The 20,614-nt window shown below is 42.0% G+C and overlaps 1 protein-coding gene across 1 annotated transcript; it reads right to left on the bottom strand.

Annotated features, from left to right (window-relative positions):
- Positions 1-218: 218 nt before the first annotated feature.
- Positions 219-17,843, bottom strand: IFNAR2 (interferon alpha and beta receptor subunit 2). The gene is made up of 10 exons (XM_064152442.1): positions 17,633-17,843; positions 14,660-14,973; positions 13,129-13,225; positions 9,937-9,978; positions 9,205-9,334; positions 8,841-9,004; positions 7,253-7,425; positions 5,599-5,761; positions 5,057-5,175; positions 219-2,578 (listed from the first exon to the last, which is right to left on the bottom strand). The coding sequence occupies exons 3-10, from the start codon at positions 13,163-13,165 to the stop codon at positions 1,892-1,894; spliced, it is 1,515 nt and encodes a 504-aa protein (XP_064008512.1). The 5' UTR covers positions 13,166-13,225; positions 14,660-14,973; positions 17,633-17,843; the 3' UTR covers positions 219-1,891.
- Positions 17,844-20,614: the final 2,771 nt, after the last annotated feature.

Here is a 20,614-nt window from a genome sequence, read left to right as displayed (position 1 = left end):
CTTGTTTTGATATTTGGCCTTGTTTGTGCCTTAATGTCACACATAAAATATTTCAAAGAACTGGATCTCCTCCTTAACTTTTGGACCAAGACAGATACCTGAAAGCCTTCCCATAGGAGTAAGTTTTTTCTAGGCTAACTCATGAAGCTCTGCGGGGGCATGGAGAAGCCACAGTAAAGGCCAAACAGGGATCTGAAGAATATTCTTTACAAAGCACAACTGGTAAAGTGTATTTTTATATAAAACTGTACACTGCTGTAATTTTTAAATGCCAAATTATTTTCTAAAATGCACCATTCAGTAATTGCACAAAATTACATAAAAAAAGTCCCAGTAAGGAGAACTCTTCTGGAAGCATTATTTCACTTGAACAGCTCTCTCTGCACAAATGTAGATATCAGTTTGCTGACTTGAACGTAGCAATCGTGGAATTAACCAGTTTGGAAAAGACCTTTGAGATCATTGAGTCCAACCTATCACCTATCACTTTCTAATTAATTAAACCATGGCACTAAGTGCTTCATCCAGGCTCCTTTTAAACACCTCCAGGGATGGGGACTCCCCCACCTCCCCAGGCAGCCTATTCCAATGCCAATCACTCTTTCTGTGAAGAACTTCTTCCTAACATCCAGCCCAAAGCTACCCTGGCAGAGTTTGAGACTGTGTCCTCTTGTTCTGTCACTGGGTGCCTGGCAGAAGAGACCAACTCCCACCTGGCTACAACTTCCTTTCAGGTAGTTGTAGAGAGCAATAAGGTCTCCCCTGAGCCTCCTCCTCTCCAGACTGAACAACTCCAGATCCCTCAGCTGCTCCTTGTAGGTCTGTGCTCCAGCCCCCTCATCAGCCTTGCTGCCCTTCTCCAAACATGTTCAAGCACCTCGACATCTTTCTCAAACTGAGGGGCCCAGAACTGGACACAGCACTCAAGGTGTGGCCCAACCGGTGCTGAGTACAGGGGCAGAATGAATTCCCTGGTCCTGATGGCCACACTATTCCTGATACAGGCCAGGATGCCATTGGCCTTCTTGGCCACCTGGGCACACTGCTGGCTCATGTTCAGTCAGCTGTCAACCAGTTACCCCCAGGTCCCTCTCTGCCTGGCTGCTCTCCAGCCATTCTGTCCTCAGCCTGTAGTGCTGCATGGGGTGGTTGTGGCCAAAGTGCAGAACTCAGCTCTTGGACTTGTTAAAACTCATGGCACTGGACTGTGCTCATCTATCCAGCCTGTCCAGGTCTCTCTGTAGAGCCCTCCGGCTCTCTAAGAGATCAACACTTGCTCTCAACTTGGTGTTGTCTGAAAATTTACTGATGGTGGACTCAATCCCCTCATCCAGATCATCAATAAAAATATTGAACAGGACTGGGCCCAGCACTGATCCCTGGGCGCCATCACTAGTGACTGCTTGCCAACTGTATGTGGCACCATTCACCACCACTCTCTGTGCCCAGACATCCATCCAGTTCTTAACCCAGCATGAGTGCCTCTGTCCAAGCCATGGGCTGCCAGCTTTGCCAGGAGTTTGCTATGGCAGATGGTGTCAAAGGCCTTGCTGAAGTCCAAGTAGACTACATCCACCCAGCAAAGCAGGTTTCAGAGTAATCCATCGACAGAGTTAAAGAATAGAAAAAGAAAATGAAAAAAACAAGGTGGTCTGGCTGAGAGACCAGCCACTCATTTTTGTTTCTCTGTGGATAATTCAAGTTGAACCACACCTGGAGCAATCTGGAGAGATAAGTATCTGTTAAAAACAAACGTTACATATTTTCAACGTTTGGGCATACATTTGCAGAATGTTAAAAAAAAAAAGACAAGATCTGTATGTTGAATCCAGAAATAAAAGTTGGCCAACATGGGTTTGTATGTTAGAAAATAATAGTGGTTCTCAATCACTTATCTTCTTACATATCCAGTTTTTTGGTTCGTATCTGAATCTGAAGATTCACTCTCATCAGAAGACCCAGTGGAATTTTGCCATTCATGTGAGCTGTTACCACAGAGTGACTTCTGCATGCTTTCTGTGTCATCCAGTTTTGCTTCAAAACCATGAGTACACTGCCAGTCAGCTGCACCTTCTTCAGACGAAAAAAGAGCTGCAGAACTATCCACGTTCTCTTCAGAAGTTCCCAAGAGCACAGTTTTTAGGTTAATAGCAAAGCAAGTGCTGTTATTTCGCCTAGAAGTATAGTGACAATCTGTATCAGAGAAAGAGGTAAGTAACCCACTACTTGCGTCTTTATCTTCTTCAATGTCCATCTCATGCTCTTCAAAGTCTTCTGGATCAGCACTCAGATTTTCGCTTGCCTGGCTGCTGCTGTCATCATATATACTGTTTGTAGAGTACTGCACAAGTACTCCTGGTGCACCAGGGGAATGAGGTACTCTACTTATGATATCACGTCTTTTATAGTCATGATTACTTCTGTCATCACTGTCACTGTCATCACTGTCATCCTCATCTCTGACACCACTACTGGATTCATTTGCCTTTTTTTTAACCTCTTTGTAAATGATCTCTACAGAGGCTATCTCTTCAGATTCCAGTGTCCAAGATGAATAGGCTGATGTCTTGATGCATACCTAAAATATCAAAGTTTAACAAAAAAAATCAGCCAAAACCAAACCCACAAACAAAAAACCCAAAACCTCAGTCATGAGGCTGCCAAACAAATTATTCATTCTGTGCCAAGCTTCTGGCTTTTTCTGTAGAGCTCAGGGCATGCAGCATTGTTCCCTCTTCTCCATTCCTGTAAATACGAAGGCCTTCACTACAAATCAAAGCACACAGCATTGGACAGCCTCAAAGAAATGACACTAGTGCCAAGCAGTGTCTGATATAAAATACTGTAATTTTCATTTCTGAGACATCCTTCAAAGGCTACTGAGCTCATTTGAGAAATACATCTTATACCTGAGGTGAGCCTTGCAACTCTCTAGTCACTCTTGCAGTCACCAAGCAAAAGAGAAACTTTACATGGATGATGAATTTTGATGTCCCGTACAAATGTACCACTAGAAGCAAGGAACTATGTAAGATCCTAAATCTCACTTTTCTCACTTTCTCAATTTTGCTCTGCACTTCTGAGGATTACTGAATATTCACAGCACTGGGGGAAGTGCTGACAACAGAAAAAATAAGCCTCAGATACTACATGGCAAAGTCACGTTCAGCAATCTTAGGGAGACAAAGCACAGCAAAAGACAGAAACATGAGAACAAAGAAATCTTAGAAAAGTTGATACCAATCTGCTCTGGATATGTTTATAGAAAATGGAAAATACTCATGCTGAAACCACCACAGAATTAAATGTAAAAGAAGCCAGAGGCTAAAGACACACACACACACACACACACAAAGGTGGCAAACCCCCAACATTAGATAGAAGTGAGTTCAAGGAATCGTTTTATGTTTGCTTGAAATTTTCTGGCAGATCAGTCTCTTCTATTAAAATTACTAATTAAGATGACTTGGGACTGGCTTCCTCAAGCACCAAAACATGACACCAGGAAAGTCCAAGCAAGATTATTTTATTCAAAATAGAGGAAAGATTTGAGTGATATATTACCAATTACCTTTCTTTCCTCCTGAAGTACTCTTCCTTAATGATGGGCTCATAGCAATCACTGTGACTACTGAGAACACCTTAGCATTTGGAAGGCAATGCAGGTGGCTGTTCACCTTTTAGTGCATGCCCATACTTCTCCCCACCCCTGCCCTGATCTAAGTGTTCTTCCTTAACGACACTGTTTCTTTTCCTTTGCTTTTTGTTTTAGCTCAATTCCAATACTCAAGGGGATCATGACAGCCTGGTCCAGGACTTAGTTTCTAACATACTATGACTATGTCAGCTCTAGATTCTGGCAGAGATAACCTGCATAAAAATATCCTCTTTTTCCTACCAAGTGCTCCACTGAAAGGCATCCTTTCCGCTAATGCCTGTTTATAATAGAATACAATAATAAACCATTACTGAGACTGGAGCAGGGAGAACAGAGATCAAGGTACCCAGAGAAGTAATACTAACTTTGCTAGTTAACAGTTCCAGCAACTAGGACACTTTACTGGAAGATAACACACTCATAACTGCATCCAAGTCTGTGGCATGAGACATCTGTGAAACTAAAGGTTGAAGATCTGCAAAGTATACTTGAATTCAGTAAAGAGGACTTTTCCTTCAACTGAGAAGCTTCTGTTGATGTTACAAAGCAGACTCAGACTTCCTGAGAAATAACAAACTTTAAAGGCTGCTTCCTCAAGGCACTGTCTCATCTCCATGAAAGTCTCTGATGGTTGTTGGTATGATCTCACACCCAGCAAATAAGAACTTGTTCTCAATACATCTCAACAAGAAGACAAAGTTCTTATTTGCTGGGTGTGAGATCATACCAACAACCATCCAGATCTTACTCTTACAAGGCTGCTGAACTTCTTACTTTCACTACGTCTCACATGCTTTCCTGGACATCTCTTGTGCACAATAACCATGAACTTTAAGAAAAAATAAAGCCATATAGCACTAACAGTGACTCTTTTTTTTTCCAGATGTGCCTAAATAACTGTCCCACTGACCTTCCCTTTTTATTTTACTGCTATGCTGAAATAGAGAGGTAGATAAGCATAACTAGAACTTGAAATGATTCTCACAAAATGGAGAGATAAAGAAGGGAGATAATTTAATAAGGGTCAGTGCAAGATGTAACACTTAAGAATATCTGCATAATAAGTAGAGTGGTAACTGCTACACAGGCAGCAGTTTTGCCAGGCACAACATTCCAGATGCAGCCTGACAAGTACTAAGTAGGGTGAGATAATCACACCTCTATCTCTGCTTAGTCACTTGTCACAGAGGTAACAAGAAATGGCTTTGAAAAAGGCTATTTGTTCTGCAGACTAGATGAGACCTAGCGGCCTGTAGACACTGCCATAGATAAGCTGCAAATCAAAACATTACATATACTTAACATAATTTGTACCTATTGCATGAGATTAGAAGTTCTAGTTAGTAAACTGCCTCTTCCCAACTAGGAAGGTTAAATATGCAAAAAATTATTACATACCAAGCTACGTGGAAGTGATTTTTGAAGAAGAATAAAACCTCCTCCATGCATACATTTCAAGGCACCAGCTAACATCAGTAAAACACAGATAGCAGCTGTGATTGCAACTGTAAGATAATCTGCATATGAACAAAAGCAACAAATAAACATACACCAATGAAGTTTCTAATGACCATATTTCATATTTCACACTCAGAACACTTACTTACTATCAAAGAATAATTTTGATTGGAAGGGACTTCTGGAGGTCATCTGGTCCAAAGTCAAGACAAGACCAAATCTCAAATTAGATTCAGGAACTTCAGCTACAGCACCTTTGTATTTATGCAGGTAATGGAGATTTGCATGGCTCACAGGATTAATAGGAGATTTGTGGCCCCAGATATTTATATTTCACTTACAATACCTCACAATGATTATCACTTAAGAAGGGATTTCCCCTCTTGTTATTTTTAAGATCGATTTGTAAATCTTCCTACGTAAAAACACTTGCACACAATCAAGTCAAGCAATCTGCTCCTGTCCCACAGCAGCACAGTTACCTTGTGGAGGTTCAGACTCAGCAATGCCGCATTTCCAGGCTGATGGGATAGAATGCTTGTTTAGAGATGCAGTGACTGTAACAGACACACAGTAATTTTGATTTGGATACAATTCTTCAATGACAGTACTAAAAACTTCTTCAGTGGTTTTCTCCTGTGGTCTCTGTCATAAAAGACAATGTTTTAAAGTTAGCTATTTGCCTAAAAAGAGATCCCCAGCCACTGATAAAACATGATAGCGATTTCAGACAAAGGCAGTGAAACTGCAGAAACTGACACAGTAACTCAGCAGTTTACCTGGACAACCACTTATCTCTAGTTCCACCTGATGTCAAGACACCTACTTTACACCTCTTTGTGAAATATCATATTATCAAAGATAAATTGCCTTCTATCTCCAACTGTGGGTCACTATTATGTCCGCTTGAAGTAGACTCCCAGTCTATACAGATCCAAAACCGCAAGTGATATTCTGATTTGGAAATCAGAGAAAAAATATCCATGGTCTGCAAGCTGTAGTCTTTCTTCTATGACTCATGGCACAACGAGTTAAATTCCCAACAGGGACTTGTCTGACCTGCTGTTCAAAACTTCAAGTACAGACAGTGCATGCTCTAGTTGGGCAACTAAGTCCAGTGCTTTGCCAGCCCAGGTAGTAATGTCTCTCTTGATGTTTAATTTGAAGTCTGCCGAACCACCAATTTCACTTTACTTGTTTTGGTCACAGTCACAGTGAATGGTTTATTTCCTCATTTTCTGTAGCAAATGTTTATTGTACTCAGAGACTGGCCTCCAACTGTGCTTTGCTTGCTTACACTAAGTGGTTCCCTATTATTCCAGCATTTCCTTACAGCTCACGTGTCAGAACCCTCCACAGTCCTCACTGTTATCTTTTGGACCCTGCTCAGCTGATACACATCTTTTACGAACCCCAGACTAGTGTGGGGTAGGTAGACTTTACAAGTATTGAGCACACAAAAGACATGATTTTTATCTCTCAGCAACATTTGAGTCATGTTTAGCTTGTATTGTTAGAGAATGCTCTCATGCTTTCTGGCAAAACTGCTGCCTGTGTAGCGGTTACCACTCTACTTATTACACAATTAATCTTAAGTGTTACACCTTGCACTGACCCTTATTAAATTATCTCTCTTCTTTATCTCTCCATTTTGTGAGAATCATTTTAAGTTCTAGTTATGCTTATCTACCTCTCTATTTCAGCATAACAAGAAAATAAAAAGGGAAAGAAAGTGGGACAGAAAGCAGGACAGAAGGCAGGACCAATTCCAGAACAGGGTGCTTCAGAAATTAACTGGATGCAATTTTCCAGTTTGACAGAGAACTACTGGACTGCTTTCCTCAACTTATTTTCCTCTAAGATGTGCATATGCCTGCTAGTAGTTTCTGCTAAACTGTCTTTCCCTTGCCTTCCCAAAGACTAATCACTTAAGCCCGTGCTTTATTTCTAGTAGGGATACAGGACAATTACTATTCCACTTTTAGGCCTGTGCAGCTAAGATTGTGTTGACCATCCTCTGTGCTTAAAATATCTACTCTTCACATATTTGCTTCTGTGAATTTGCTAACCATCAGAGCCATTGTATGCTTTCTGTATTTCTCCCCTAAAGCACAAATAAAACAAAATGTTCTTTACCTTATGCTCTCCATCAGACGTTTTCAGTGTTATCACATAGTCAAGATCGTTATATATATCAATCAAAGACAGTAGTTTTTCATTTTCTCTGAAGTGAGAGGTTGGCAGCTTTATTGTGACATTTATGCAGTTTAGACAGGAACTGATATTAACTTCTGCTGGTCCCAGGAATGCTATTAAGAAAAAAAAAAGAGAAAGAAAAAATAATGATGGAAAAACACCCCACACACAATGTATTCAGTACCCATTCCACTCTGGTGACAGATATATAGCTGAGCAACCAGATTCCAGAGCATGTCACTGCTGTAAAACCACAAAGCCTTTGCAACATTTAATTTCCCCAGTTAAACCATCTTTCCCTGCATGACTAGGTTTTAAGAACAGAAAGCAGTGGTAGGGAAAGATAAAGCAGGAAGGTGACAAGGGGCTTTGCTTCAGCTCCACATTTTTAATCTGTTTGAGAGGAAAGCTGAGGTGAATGCATAGGAAAAGTTGATTACTTTCTTGCATATCATCTTCTAGTCACTCTATGGAAGGAATGTAGAGAAATCTGGTGGTGTGTAGCCCTGCACATATTCATTCTGATTGCAAGGAAGTCTGTAGGTCTAAACTTTACAACTGAACTCCAAAGACTAAAAACTCTGACAGGAGGACAGAGGTAGTTAAGACTGTGAGACTTCTATTGAGTTCAAAGTAATCTCTCAAATTCAGGTCCTCAGGACATGAACATAGGACCCTGGGACATGTACATGTTTGAAGAGCCATGTGCACTAATTGCTTCCTCTCTCTGAAACTACCTCAGAAGATCTTCTTTCTTCCAACACGGGAAAAAAACAAAAATGTTGGAAAATGGTATGAGAACAAACCACCTCCATAATCTTTCATTTAGCACAGCACATTGTAGGAGAAAAAGAAAACACAAAAGGCAGCCGTGAACATTTAGAGCTTGCATTTCATGCCTGTCTTTTCCAGAAGCATCTAGATTTTGATCAAGGTAGAGACTGTTTGCCAACCTCTACCAAATGTTAAAAAAAGGCACTATACTTTTGATTTTACTGGTTGGGTGTAAGATAAGAAAGTATATAAAAAATCAGGTACTTTGGGCAATAGATACTTCCATTATGGATTTTCAGTTAGGGAGCTTCGGTTAGGGATTTTGGCTAGGGCTTTGGCGTAGGGATGCTGCTCAGGACTTCTACTTCTGTTAGCTGCTGCTCTGTTAATGGCTTCTGGGACTTCTGTAAAGGACTCTGTTAGTTATTTTTCCTGTAAGTGGGACTCCTGAGACTCTAATGCCAGGGACTGATCAACACAGCAATAAAAGACTACTGTGAAGACTTCTGAGACTCTCTGCCCTCTGCATTTCCAGAATTCCATTGCTAGAACATCAGTGGGGTTCATGTCTCATTCTTCCTTGTCAAACAGATCTCCTTTCTACAGGGATTACTACAGCTACATCAGCCCCCCGAAATGGGGAACAGGGAGGGGATTAAGATAAGAGTGTCTTACTGTAAAGCTAGCAGAATATAATTTATGCATTAGGGATGAATAAAAACTACTAAAATGAGCAAATGAGGAGAGAACTTACTGTCACTAAGTGGTGTAAAACGAATTGAAGAAGAATTGAATACTTCAGGTCCTAGGAAGTTCTGAACCAGTGCAGAATACTCGCTGTAAATATCTTTAAAATCATCTGTGAGATTACAGGAGAGCTGTGTAATATTTGAACAGTGTTTAGCAGTCTTCCAGTTACTGTAATTCAAAACAAATTAAAAAAATGTCATCAAAATAATCTGTCTGAATTCTCTGATACAAGAAACCACTGGGGCAAGGGGAATGGGAAAGCATTTCTGAGTGGAAAAATAGACAAGTAAAGAAGAAAACCACAGCTGTAGTATTTTCAGCTGACAAACATTAGAAACAAAGTTTGTGTCTTATGAAATGAGACTTGCCTGTAGTCAGTGTACAGCACACGGTAGTACGTTGGCACAGCTGGATCACTTTTTGCCTGCCAGGACAAAATGTGCTGGAAGTTGGAAGATTCCATTCGTAGGTTGTCAGGTGGTCCTCTCAAAAATCTCTCTAAAAAAGGAAAAAAAACCCAACAAAACAACCAAACCAAACCACCCATTCATATGAATAGCAAACGAATGTGAGATTGCAAAAGTTGTAATAAACCAAATTGAAGCAGCCCAGTATTTGCCCCAGAATAAAGCAACCTCTTCTCCCAGGCAACCAGCAATAGAACAAGGGGACACAGTCTCAAATTGTGCTGGGGGAAGTATAGGCTGGATGTTAGGAGGAAGTTCTTCACAGAGAGAGTGATTTGCCATTGGAATGGGCTGCCCAGGGAGGTGGTGGAGTCACCGTCCCTGGCGGTCTTCAAGAATAGACTGGATGAGGCATTAGTGCCATGGTCTAGTTGACTGGATAGGGCTGGGGGATAGGTTGGGCTGGATGATCTTGGAGGTCTCTTCCAACCTGGTTGATCCTATGATTCTAACCCCTAAACCACAGTTCAGCACTAAAGACAGAAAGATGCAGAGAAAGCAACCATCCTTCTGTATTATACTTCTATTAAGTCCTTTCTTTGAAAAGCATGAAGTTTCAAAATTCTGCTTGGTGAGAGAAGGCAAGCTTTTTGAACTGTCAGGAAAGGCACTTGAAAGTAATAAATCTCTTACCAGCCAAGCTGCAGCAAGCTGTAGACAGAACACTGATGTACACTGGAAAATGAAACTGTGTATTAGTGCATTTGTATGTCTGACCAGTATCCGACTATCAGCTTACTACTGGCAACATGAATTTGAGACAATACCCAATATCCCTCAGTGGAACAGTTTGTTTATTTTCTTTCACCTTGTTTTCTCACTTAATACTTTCCTCTACCTTTTCCTCCTTTCCCAGAGCATGGGATGTCCCTTTCCAACTTGTATCATTAATTTGAGGCTCCTAGAAGCTGGTTCTTTGATAGCTACACTGTGGTTCAGGCTTATTCTGATCCCTGCCAGATGAGGTTCAAGACTCAGTGTGAACAAACATTTTAATCAAATATTGTGTTACAGGATTCTGTCTATACTTCAGGTAGCTGTCTATAGAACACCATTTTAAATCACATTAAGACTCCTAAAGCTACTCTGGGAAAAGATACTACTAATGCCTAAGGAACATCACTGAATCAGCAAAAACTGACATCTGTGATATTAAGTGTGGGGAGGCCTCAAGGCTGTAGTTTAACAACTTTGGTATATTACTCACTCTCTTCAGTCAGCTAACCCCTGTAAATCTCTATTTCAGGCTCTGTTTTGTAACTCTCCCTCTATTTGATGTCCTGTTTCTGTAACATTTTGCTGTGGAGGTTTAACTCTACATCATTCTATTTTCTGCCTGCAAAAGGAAAGAAAAAACTGACAGATGATGCAACTTCTCCTTTTACATGGCATGGTTAAGGGCAAATTCAGCTGTTGGTCATGCCTACTGGTTCAGTAATCTCTTGAATCCAGCCTTCTGGGTCTTGACAATCGAGAGGTCCCTACATCTTCCTGTATAATCTCTTCCCATTGTCCTCAGAATTCTTTTCCTTGACCAAATCAGTCTTGCATGATTCATCTTTTCAGCATGGTGCTTCAATATGTCAATTATTGTTCTGACTCTTCAATTTGTTTTTATCTCAAGATCCTTTAGCTCCCTGAATGCAACAAATATAAACTTTCCATCCCTGTTTTGAAGGCATTTTGTGGCCTGTCTTCCTACTGATGAGATGCTGACTCACATCTGCAGTTAGCCAAGTAAGTTATTAGTTTAATTTCAAACATTCATGTTTTCTCATACTTGGAACAACTCGATGGAAATAGCTGCAAAATTACTGCCTTGTTTTCCATATAAGTCTTCTCCACAAATCTTTTGTGTTGACACTTCTGCCCAAAAATATGACCACATACAAACCACTGATGTCCTGTTATGTCTGCTGAACTGTGATGATTAATGCTGCCTTAACATGTTCTCTTATTCTAATCTCACTTAGAATGGCAAGTTCTGTAGCATGAGAAAGAACTTTGACTTTATATATATATAGCAACTAACTAACTCTGGTCCACAACTGAGGTTCTCAGGTGCCACACTATGACAAATAATGTAATGGAACTACCTGACATGTCAAGAAGATATAAGAAAAAAAAATGTGGGGCATATCTCATATAAACTAATACAATCTTTATGGAGATCCACAAGCAATGGATAGGACAGGACTATCCCAGAATGGCTGCGGTTGGAAGGGACCTCTACAAGTCACTTGGTCCAGCCCCTGGCTATGTGAAACACAGTACCAAAATACATGTTCCTGGTAAGGGCATCCAGAATAGTGGCAGGTTAGTGGGAACTGTCCCATCCTTGACACACTGTGAGAATTTCCTAATCCATTAAAGCAGTTATCTTTTGATCCTTGTCTACTTTTGCAGAGCACTTAAAGAGGAAAGGAAACATTTCTTATTCAAAGAGATACCTGCACAGACTCTTTATGGCTTTAGTGAAATGCCTTAAAAATGGGCATCTAGCTTTGCTGAAATCACTTGGGATGGATACTCAGCCAAGTATCTCTTGTAAATGTAGCTCTTCAAATATCTACCTCATGTATATTAAACTATGCTCCTGAAGTTAGACACGTGGAGATAAAGCAGCTCACTTGAGTTTCATACACTGCAAATGTGTATTTCCATATGACAGAAAACTCATCTCTCATTTTGCCATTCTAACCACAAACAATCTCTCTTTTGCACATCTTCTTTTTGCACTTGTTCTTCTACACTATTACTAAATCATAAACATGCCCTTAAGAGAAGTGCAGTTGAAAAGTAGAATAATAATTATTTTCTTGCCACAGTAACAGATCATCTGTCTTGGAAAAAATAAAATACAGTGGGTATGAATAACAAACCAATACTTCTAACAGTTATTATTCTTTACCTGAAAACAAGTTCAGATTTGTAATAACCTGCGGCAGGAATTTTCCCTTTTCCCAAGTGGCACACAGCCTTTAGCATATTAAGGCTTTCCTAGATAGTGTCAGTGCTCAGACTCTAGTAATGGCACACCTCCACGGAGCAAGTTCTTTGGATTAGGAGATGCAGTCTTTTGCCATTCTCTCTTAGGCCAGCCGTCTTATGTGTGTCAGCTCTCTTGCTGATACATTTCCTGTTGACATAGATGTTTATCTATTCTGTCTGTATTTGTGATTTTTAAATTACTCTTCCTTATCAAACAATTTCCTTTTATCTATAGTCCAAACTGCCACAGAACATTTGTTTTAAAAACAGCTGGAGAGATGCAAAAATTTGCAGGCTACACTATTACTCAAGAGACACAGACAAGAAAAAAAACAACATCAAACATACAAAAAAAACTCCCAAACTTAGACTGGAGAACTAAAGATGGTCTATAAACTGAATGGGGATTTTTCCTTACCATCTTATCCTTTCCACAGAACTAAATGATCCAAGCAAAATGGTTTCTTACTACAACTACAGCTCAGACAATAAACTAGATTTCTTGTACCTGCTAATCCAGAAACTATACATGGATTCCTGGAAAAAATGGGATAAAATTAAAACCAGTACATCCAACTACAAGTTACCTGGACTCTGAGATAGGCAGAATGCAGTATGAGGTTTCAAAGCATTTATTTCTTATGAGAAAAGCCTGGTTTATGTATAACATGGAGTATGTGGAATATAATACAGTAGGTTCTTGATTCTCTGAATTATTCTAGGGAGAGGTCTTTAATAAGGCAATGATACTTTATTTCAGTTACTCAGGGAGAGTGTTCATGAAAAATTAGCAGTGCTACTTACTCTTACAACATAGGAGTACAGGCAGCTTACCAAGTTGAGAAAAATGCATTGGTCCACCCATCAGCATTTCTGTAGTGATTAGGAATTATAACCCATTGATTGAAAACTAAACATTTTCCTCCTGTGCCTGCAAATGCATGAAAAACAAACACATTCAGCAAATCACCTTAGTAAATCCCTTGCAAGAAAAACGAGGACTATGTTCAAAAAGTTAGTTTGATGTCTTCAGTGTTTGGGGAGAGGCAGTGGTCCTGAAGCTGTTACTGCTATCAGGATGGGGAGGGGACAAGGCTCCTCAGCTTAGGTAGTTTTATGATCATAGCACTTTCTTTTTTTCACTCTTGCTATTCCAAATAAATACAGAAAGCACTGTATAATTATTTTCAGACAGCATCCGAAAATTTTACACCACTCACTCCAATTTATTAAATACAACGAAAATAAACATTGTTAAACATTGCTTGGCTTTACTTATCACAAGAATCCAACATCACCATGTAAAAACTGTTTACAGAAAGAGGGTAGATCAAGATGAAGGGTAGAAAAAAACAATTATAAAGTTATTAATGATATGCAAGTTACAAAGTTTGTTACTTTTTTAATACAGAAGACTTACTAAAATACTCCCTCTCCTTGATGTTACTATTTTACTGTATTTATTATCCTCGTAGTACTAATATTTACAGGATCTAGGTCTGAATTAGAAGCAAGATACTACAGTACAACTGTAAATCCAAAGATAGCCAGGCATGGGCACAACCATTTCCAAAGAATTCTGTCCTTAGGTTTAATACAAATAAACTAGATTTTAAATGTAAAAATATTTAAAATCAAGCTTGAATCATTCTCTGCATACTGTGGCTAAACTTCACACAGTATGTTAAAATCAGATTAATTTTAAAAAGCCTACGTGAGGTGTTGATTTTCCTCTGCTCAGAGTTCTAGCATGACTGCAAGAAGTCACTGGACAAACATTGAGAACCTGTATGTGTGCAACTGACAATCGCAATTCCACGGGCAAAGAGAACATTCTTTCCATTTCATTTTTGTTCAATTTATTAATTCACTCAAGCATGAGGAATATTTAGGAGATATAAAACACCAGTCTTCCTCTTTTCAATCAAAATTTAAAATGAAGGACTACTTACAACATCATGACCAATTACAAAATCTTCACATATACCACCGCTACTGGCAAACCAGAAAGCAATTAAGTCACACATATCTATCAAGTGCATTTAGTTTTGGAACTAGTGAATGTGACAGAAATAAACTGAGCTTACAAATTACACAAAGATTTCTACTTCAGCAAAGCTTATTTGGAAATCACACAGAAATCTACTGCCAAACAATGTTACTTTCACAGTTACTTTAAAGAACGTTTGCACCTGTAGGATCTGATTTTTCAGGCTCTTCTAAATTTTACCTTAAGGAAAAGGCTTTGAGGATTCTGAATTCACTTAGCAAAATACTTCCTTTATGTCTTAATCCTTGCAATTAATCACAAGACTTGTTCAAAGCACTCCATATCTAGTATTGTGCAGTAGATGTATTTGTGTACCTTTGATCCTTGTACATGCTGTTATGAATAACGGCTATGCTGCTCTTGGAATCTGAAGTGACTCTTGTACGGCTCTCCGTGCTGAACACCAGCTGTATCTTACACGATGCACACTTCAAGACAAGCTATGTATTTAGGGTCACAGAATATGTAAAAAAATGTGACAAAACAGGATGATCTCCAAGTTTGTAGTTGTCTGAATCTGGATGTCTTCTGCAGATCTGTTGATGCCAGTGAAATTCCAGGAGAAAATCTTTTCAGTTAGAACTCTGATTAGCTTTTGTCACTCTTCCTCTTCAGAGCTTCAGCAATCCCTGGAGGGAAGCCACGAAAATATTAGTAAGTTCAGCTCCCACTTGTTCAGCTTGGGCTCACAGTAACTCCACTGGGAGCTGCACTAAGACCCTAGTGTTTTCAAAACACAGCCTCATGCCTCCACAACATCCTCAGAGGCAGCTCATATTTGACTGAAGTTCAACTTCCCATCAGGAAAGAAAAAAAAAAAAGAAGGCTTTGAAGTTAGGATAGTCACTGGCTTGTATTTCAGAAAAGTGCTACAGGAGTAAAGCAGAGAACACATCCTGGTCTTTGAAACAAGCAGATGGTATATTTATTTGCAGAAATCTACTTATCACAATACTGAGGGAGAGACACAGGAGATGTTGGCAGAGAAGTCAACAGAGGAATGTTCTAAAGCTACACAGGTAAAAGAAGTATGGATCAACTTGTCTACTGAAACAACCTCAACTTGGGAATTGTGCAGTGGGTTTTAATCACAGAATGTTAGGGACTGGAGAGGACCTCAAAAGATCATCCAGTCCAACTCCCCTGCCAGAGCAGGATTATCTGTACCAGATCACACAAGAATGCATCCAGGTGGGTCTTAAATATCTCCAGAGAGGGAAACTCCACGACCCCCCCTGGGCAGCCTGTTACAGTGTTCCAGCACCCTCACAGTGAAAAAAAAAATTTCCTCATGTTTCACCGTATCACAGTATCACACAGTACCATCAGGGTTGGAAGAGACCTCACAGATCATCAAGTCCAACCCTTTACCACAGAGCTCAAGGCTAGACCATGGCACCAAGTGCCACGTCCAACCCTGCCTTGAACAGCTCCAGGGACGGCGACTCCACCACCTCCCCGGGCAGCCCATTCCAGTGTCCAATGACTCTCTCAGTGAAGAACTTTCTCCTCACCTCGAGCCTAAATTTCCCCTGGCACAGCCTGAGGCTGTGTCCTCTTGTTCTGGTGCTGGCCACCTGAGAGAAGAGAGCAACCTCCTCCTGGCCACAACCACCCTTCAGGTAGCTGTATACTGCCCCTTGTCCTGTCATTGGGCATCAATGAGAAGAGCCTGAGTCCCTCCTCTTGGCACTCATCCTTTACATTTTTATAAACATTAATGAGGTCACCCCTCAGTTTTCTCTTCTGCAAGCTAGATACCCAGTTTCCTCAGTCTCTCCTCATAAGGAAGATGCTCCACTCCGTTAATCTTTTTTGTGGCTCTGCACTGGACTTTTTCAAGCAATTCCCTGTCTTACTTGAAGTGAAAGTCCCAGAACTGGGCACAATATTTCAGATGCAGCCTCACCAGGGCAGAGTAGAGAGGCAGGAGAACCTCTCTTGACCTATTAACCACCCCCCTTCTAATATACGCCAGAATGGCATTTGCTTTCTTGGCCACAAGAACACATTGCTGGCTCATAGTCAACCTTCCATCCATCAGGACCTCTAGGTCCTTTTCCCCTTCACTGCCCTCCAGCAGGTCAGTCCCCAACCTATATTGATACCTGGGGTTGTTCTTTCCCAGGTGCAAGGCTCTACACTTCCCTTGTTGAACCACTGAGAGTTGATCCCTGCCCAATTCTCCAGCCTGTCTAAGTCTCACTGAACGGCAGCACAGCCCTCTGGTGTCAGCCACTCCATCTAGTTTTGTGTTATCAGCAAACTCGCTGACAGCGCACTCCGTTCTCTCATCCAGGTTGCTGATGAATGTATTGAACAGCACTGGTCCCAGTGCTGACCCCTGAGGGACTACGCTAGCTAGCCACAGGCCTCCAGCTAGCTTCTGTCCCATCGACCACAACTCTCTGACTTCTTCCCTTCAACCATTTCCCAGTCCACCGCACTGCTCGATCATCCAGACCACACTTTCCCGGTTTAGCTGTGAGAATCCTGTGGGAGAAGGTATCAAACGTCTTAAATGAAATCAGGATACACTGCACCCGCTGCTGTGCTCACACTTAATGCTAACGCCTGGCTTTGCTGGGGGACTTCGAATAAGTAACTGCCAAACACAGCGAAATCATTTAACCTCAGCATTCTACGTCCAGTACACAGAAGTCTGTTTTTCACCCACTGTCAGCAACGTTCCTGGCGCGCCGGACATACCCCGAGAGGAACCAGGGTGCGACATGCAGCACTACACCCACACCACCGGACTGCCCGGCTGCCCTGTGCCGGCTCCAGCACAGCATCTGGGACAACGAAACGGCGCTGGCGACAAGAGGCTGGGTCGGAGCCTACTCGTATTCCTGGCGCTGAGCTACACGCGGACCTGCACCAACACCAGCCACAGCGCAACCCGCGGCCTATCAGTTTTGCACTAAAGCGACACTGCCGAAGAAACAACCCCGAAGTCCCGCTGTCTGAGGTGCGATCCGGCTGGTAGTACTCCAAAACCGTGCTGCGAGGGCACGGATTTCGGCTAGCGGCGGCCTCGCAACGCGCCCGGCAGCGCGCTAACAACAACGAAAGCCCTGCCCAGGAATTTCCAGCAGCGCACCCAGTTCTGGACGCCAGGACTGGAGCCACGGACACACCCTCCTCACCGAGGAGGAGCAGGGAGCCCACCGCGGCGCTCCGGCTGCCTCAACGGAGCAGATCCAACGCGAACACCCCCGCGCCACGGGCGGCGACCCACTAAAGACTCTCCCTCAGACGGCCTATCCACCGTCTTCTGCGTTGTACCTGGCAGCAGATGGCACCCCTGCGGGCTCAGCTCTCCATAGATGCCCATGGTTTCCGCGATAGGCCAAGGAGTCGCCGCCAGGCGCCGAAGCGGAAAGGGGGAAGGGGGAAGGGACGCTGCGACGCAGGACGCGCGGCTGTCCCGCCCCCGCCGCCGCCGCAGCAGCCGTGCCCAGTGCCCGGGCGCTGTGTCGCCGCTCGGCGCAGCGCCAGGGTGTGCGGCGTTGCTTGCGGAGTCTGCGCTCCGCCCGTGGGCGGTGGCTCTGCTGCGGAGCCCCGCCTCATTCCCCGCGCTGGCGGAGAACGGTTTCTGCTTCTGTGTGTCTTTGCCTCGCCTCGACTTCCCGGATTTTGATGTTTGTTGTGAAGGAGACTTCAGTAGGCATCCGCGAAAGTGGCTGCTAATTCACTTCATCGTTTGTGCTTCCCTCGCTCTTAGCGTTGAGGGAGTGTGGTACTGATAAGTGTTTTGTAAATGTTTACCTTAATGTGCAGCCAAATTAATTGTGTCCTCTCTCCGAGCGTTTTCTGATAGTGGAAACAGCGCTTGTACGGCATTAAATGAATGTAGCCTGTGTCATGGTGTGTGAGGGGTCGGTATCAGAGCATCTTGGTACCTACATGAAGTGAGCAAGAGGGTCTGGCTAGTGCCTGTATCCTTATGCCACACAAGGCAAAGCAAACGTGGGACTTCCACTTACCATCTTTCAGGCTTCTACAGACTTTCTGGTTAAACATACATATTGCTTTAGCTCATTAATGATTCAAAAGTGGTGAAGCTTTCCTCCATTTTTCTTCATGAAGAAATAACCTTGAATCTGAGATGTAAACAGAAGAAGTCTTAGTTCTGTCTAGGAACTCCAAACAGGCTAAATTCACCGTATGTCTTCACATGGGTTTGTCTCATGAGTAAGTACTGCATGTGGCATGATTTTGCCGCGTATTTTGATTCCAGTTTGTTATGGTCCAGCCCCAGTCAGCAGCAAGCACCACAAAGTTACTCACTCATTCTTGGTGAGATGTGGGACAGAATCAGAAAGGCAAAAGTGAGAAAACTCGTGGGTTGAGGTAAGGGCAATTAAATAGGTAAAGCAAAAGCTGTGCATGCAAGCAAAACCACCCAAGGAATCCACCCATCACTTCCCATTCTTGGGCAGGTGTTCAGCCATCTCAAGGAAAGCATGGTTCCATCATACCTAATGATTGCTTGAAGGCAAATAACCATCGCTATGAACGTCACCTACTTCCTTCTTCCCACAGATTTACAGACTGCATCAGGTTGGAAGGGACCATCAAAGTCCCCCTTACTTGTCCAACCTCTCTGCAATGAGCTGGAATACCTCCAACTAGATCAGCTTGGTGTGCTGAACGCATGCTTTCCCCCAGCTTTATATGATGAACATGATGTCATACACGATGTCTTAAATAAGAACATTGATTCTAGTCAATCTGAGGGTTTATATATCTTCTGCACAGTGGGCTCAGCACACAGACAGTGTAACAGACATCTTTTTAGTAATAATTGGCATAAAAAGAAAACTTTCCTCTCACATTCTAAAAGATAGCTCACCTTCCTCTTCAAGGCTAAAAAGCAGATGTTTAGGGGATGAGGATCATCAAAGCCTTTCCATTCATTACTCTCCTTATCAGTGTTTTCACTCTGGGCAGTGAAACTCTGTCTATTTTAATCCCCACACGGTATGGCATACGTCTGTGTTTAGTTGGGGTCTGCAGTCTCAGCCATGTCTGTGTGCAACTTCTCAGCAGCCTCAGCCTACTTGCTGGTGAGGGGATGTGAGAGGCAGAAAAGATCTAACTTTGTGTAAAGCACTGCTCACTAGTAACGAAAACATCCCTGTGTTATCAACACTGTTTTCAGCTCAAATTCAAACCACAAGCCCATACTAGATACTATGAAGACAATTAGCTCTGTCTCAGTAGATTATCCACCCTGCAAATAAAAGTTTACATTAAACAATTTGGAGACTTGACTGCAATTCATCTGTTACCATGAATCAAATCTAATTTGCAGTAAAATTATAGTTCAGGATTAAATGTGCCACTGCCAGCTCACAGAGTACATGGTTGTTAGAAGAGCAGGAATATTTAAAACTAAAAGCTAATGTAAGAAAGGTAAAGTTTACAAAGGGTTAGCTGACATAGAAGAAGTTACTGTGTTCTGGGCAGAGAGAGGGGGTTGCTCTTTCATTAGAGCAATGACAAACATTTTCTGTTATGTGCTTTATATATGAATTTGGAGCAGGAATCTTAACATCCAGTGCTCTTAAAAGTTAGATTTTAACACTGATTAAGCACTCTCTCTTTTCAGCTGTCCCTTTGCTATTCAGTTTTGAATGCAAGGATGTCTAGAAGAAAAGTCTCTCATCAGTCTAGACCGACACAAGGTCAAACTGCTACTGTCTGCACAGGCCAACCCTAACAGAGATTCTTTGGTGCTCCATAGTATTCTGACCAAGCCACAACAAGCTAGCCCATCCCTTTCTGAGCCAGTGTGGTATCTAGACAGGCCAAAAAATTACCATCTGTGAGAGGTCTGTGGGTGCAACTGCTGCTGTAAAACTGGAGGAGTAAGCTCAACAGCCAAACACATGTGGCAGTCTCCAAGCTGTGCTGCACAGGATGGTAGTTCCCAACTCTTTTTCATAAATAATAGACTATTGCCATGCCTCCTCTTTTGCACTCCTAGGCTTAGTTTTACTGAGCAGATTCTTACTATTAAAGATGGTCATGTACGTATGCCATACCCCAGGACACGTGGTAGTATGAATATCAAATGATCATTTCAGAACAGCTCATCAAATTGGTATTTACACTGAAATTATGCACTGGTACATTTGGATTTTTCTTCCCCAGTGTGAAGGAAATTCTTAGTGTACATGTAGTTCTTGTTTGACTCGAACTGATGTCTTCTGATAGCTTCTTCTAATTGTATGCCCCCAAACAGCTTGTTTCTGCCATTCA

This window comes from Pogoniulus pusillus, chromosome 12 (genome assembly GCF_015220805.1).
Source record: "Pogoniulus pusillus isolate bPogPus1 chromosome 12, bPogPus1.pri, whole genome shotgun sequence".
NCBI lineage: Eukaryota > Metazoa > Chordata > Aves > Piciformes > Lybiidae > Pogoniulus > Pogoniulus pusillus.
This window is presented reverse-complemented; position numbering and strand designations above follow the sequence as displayed.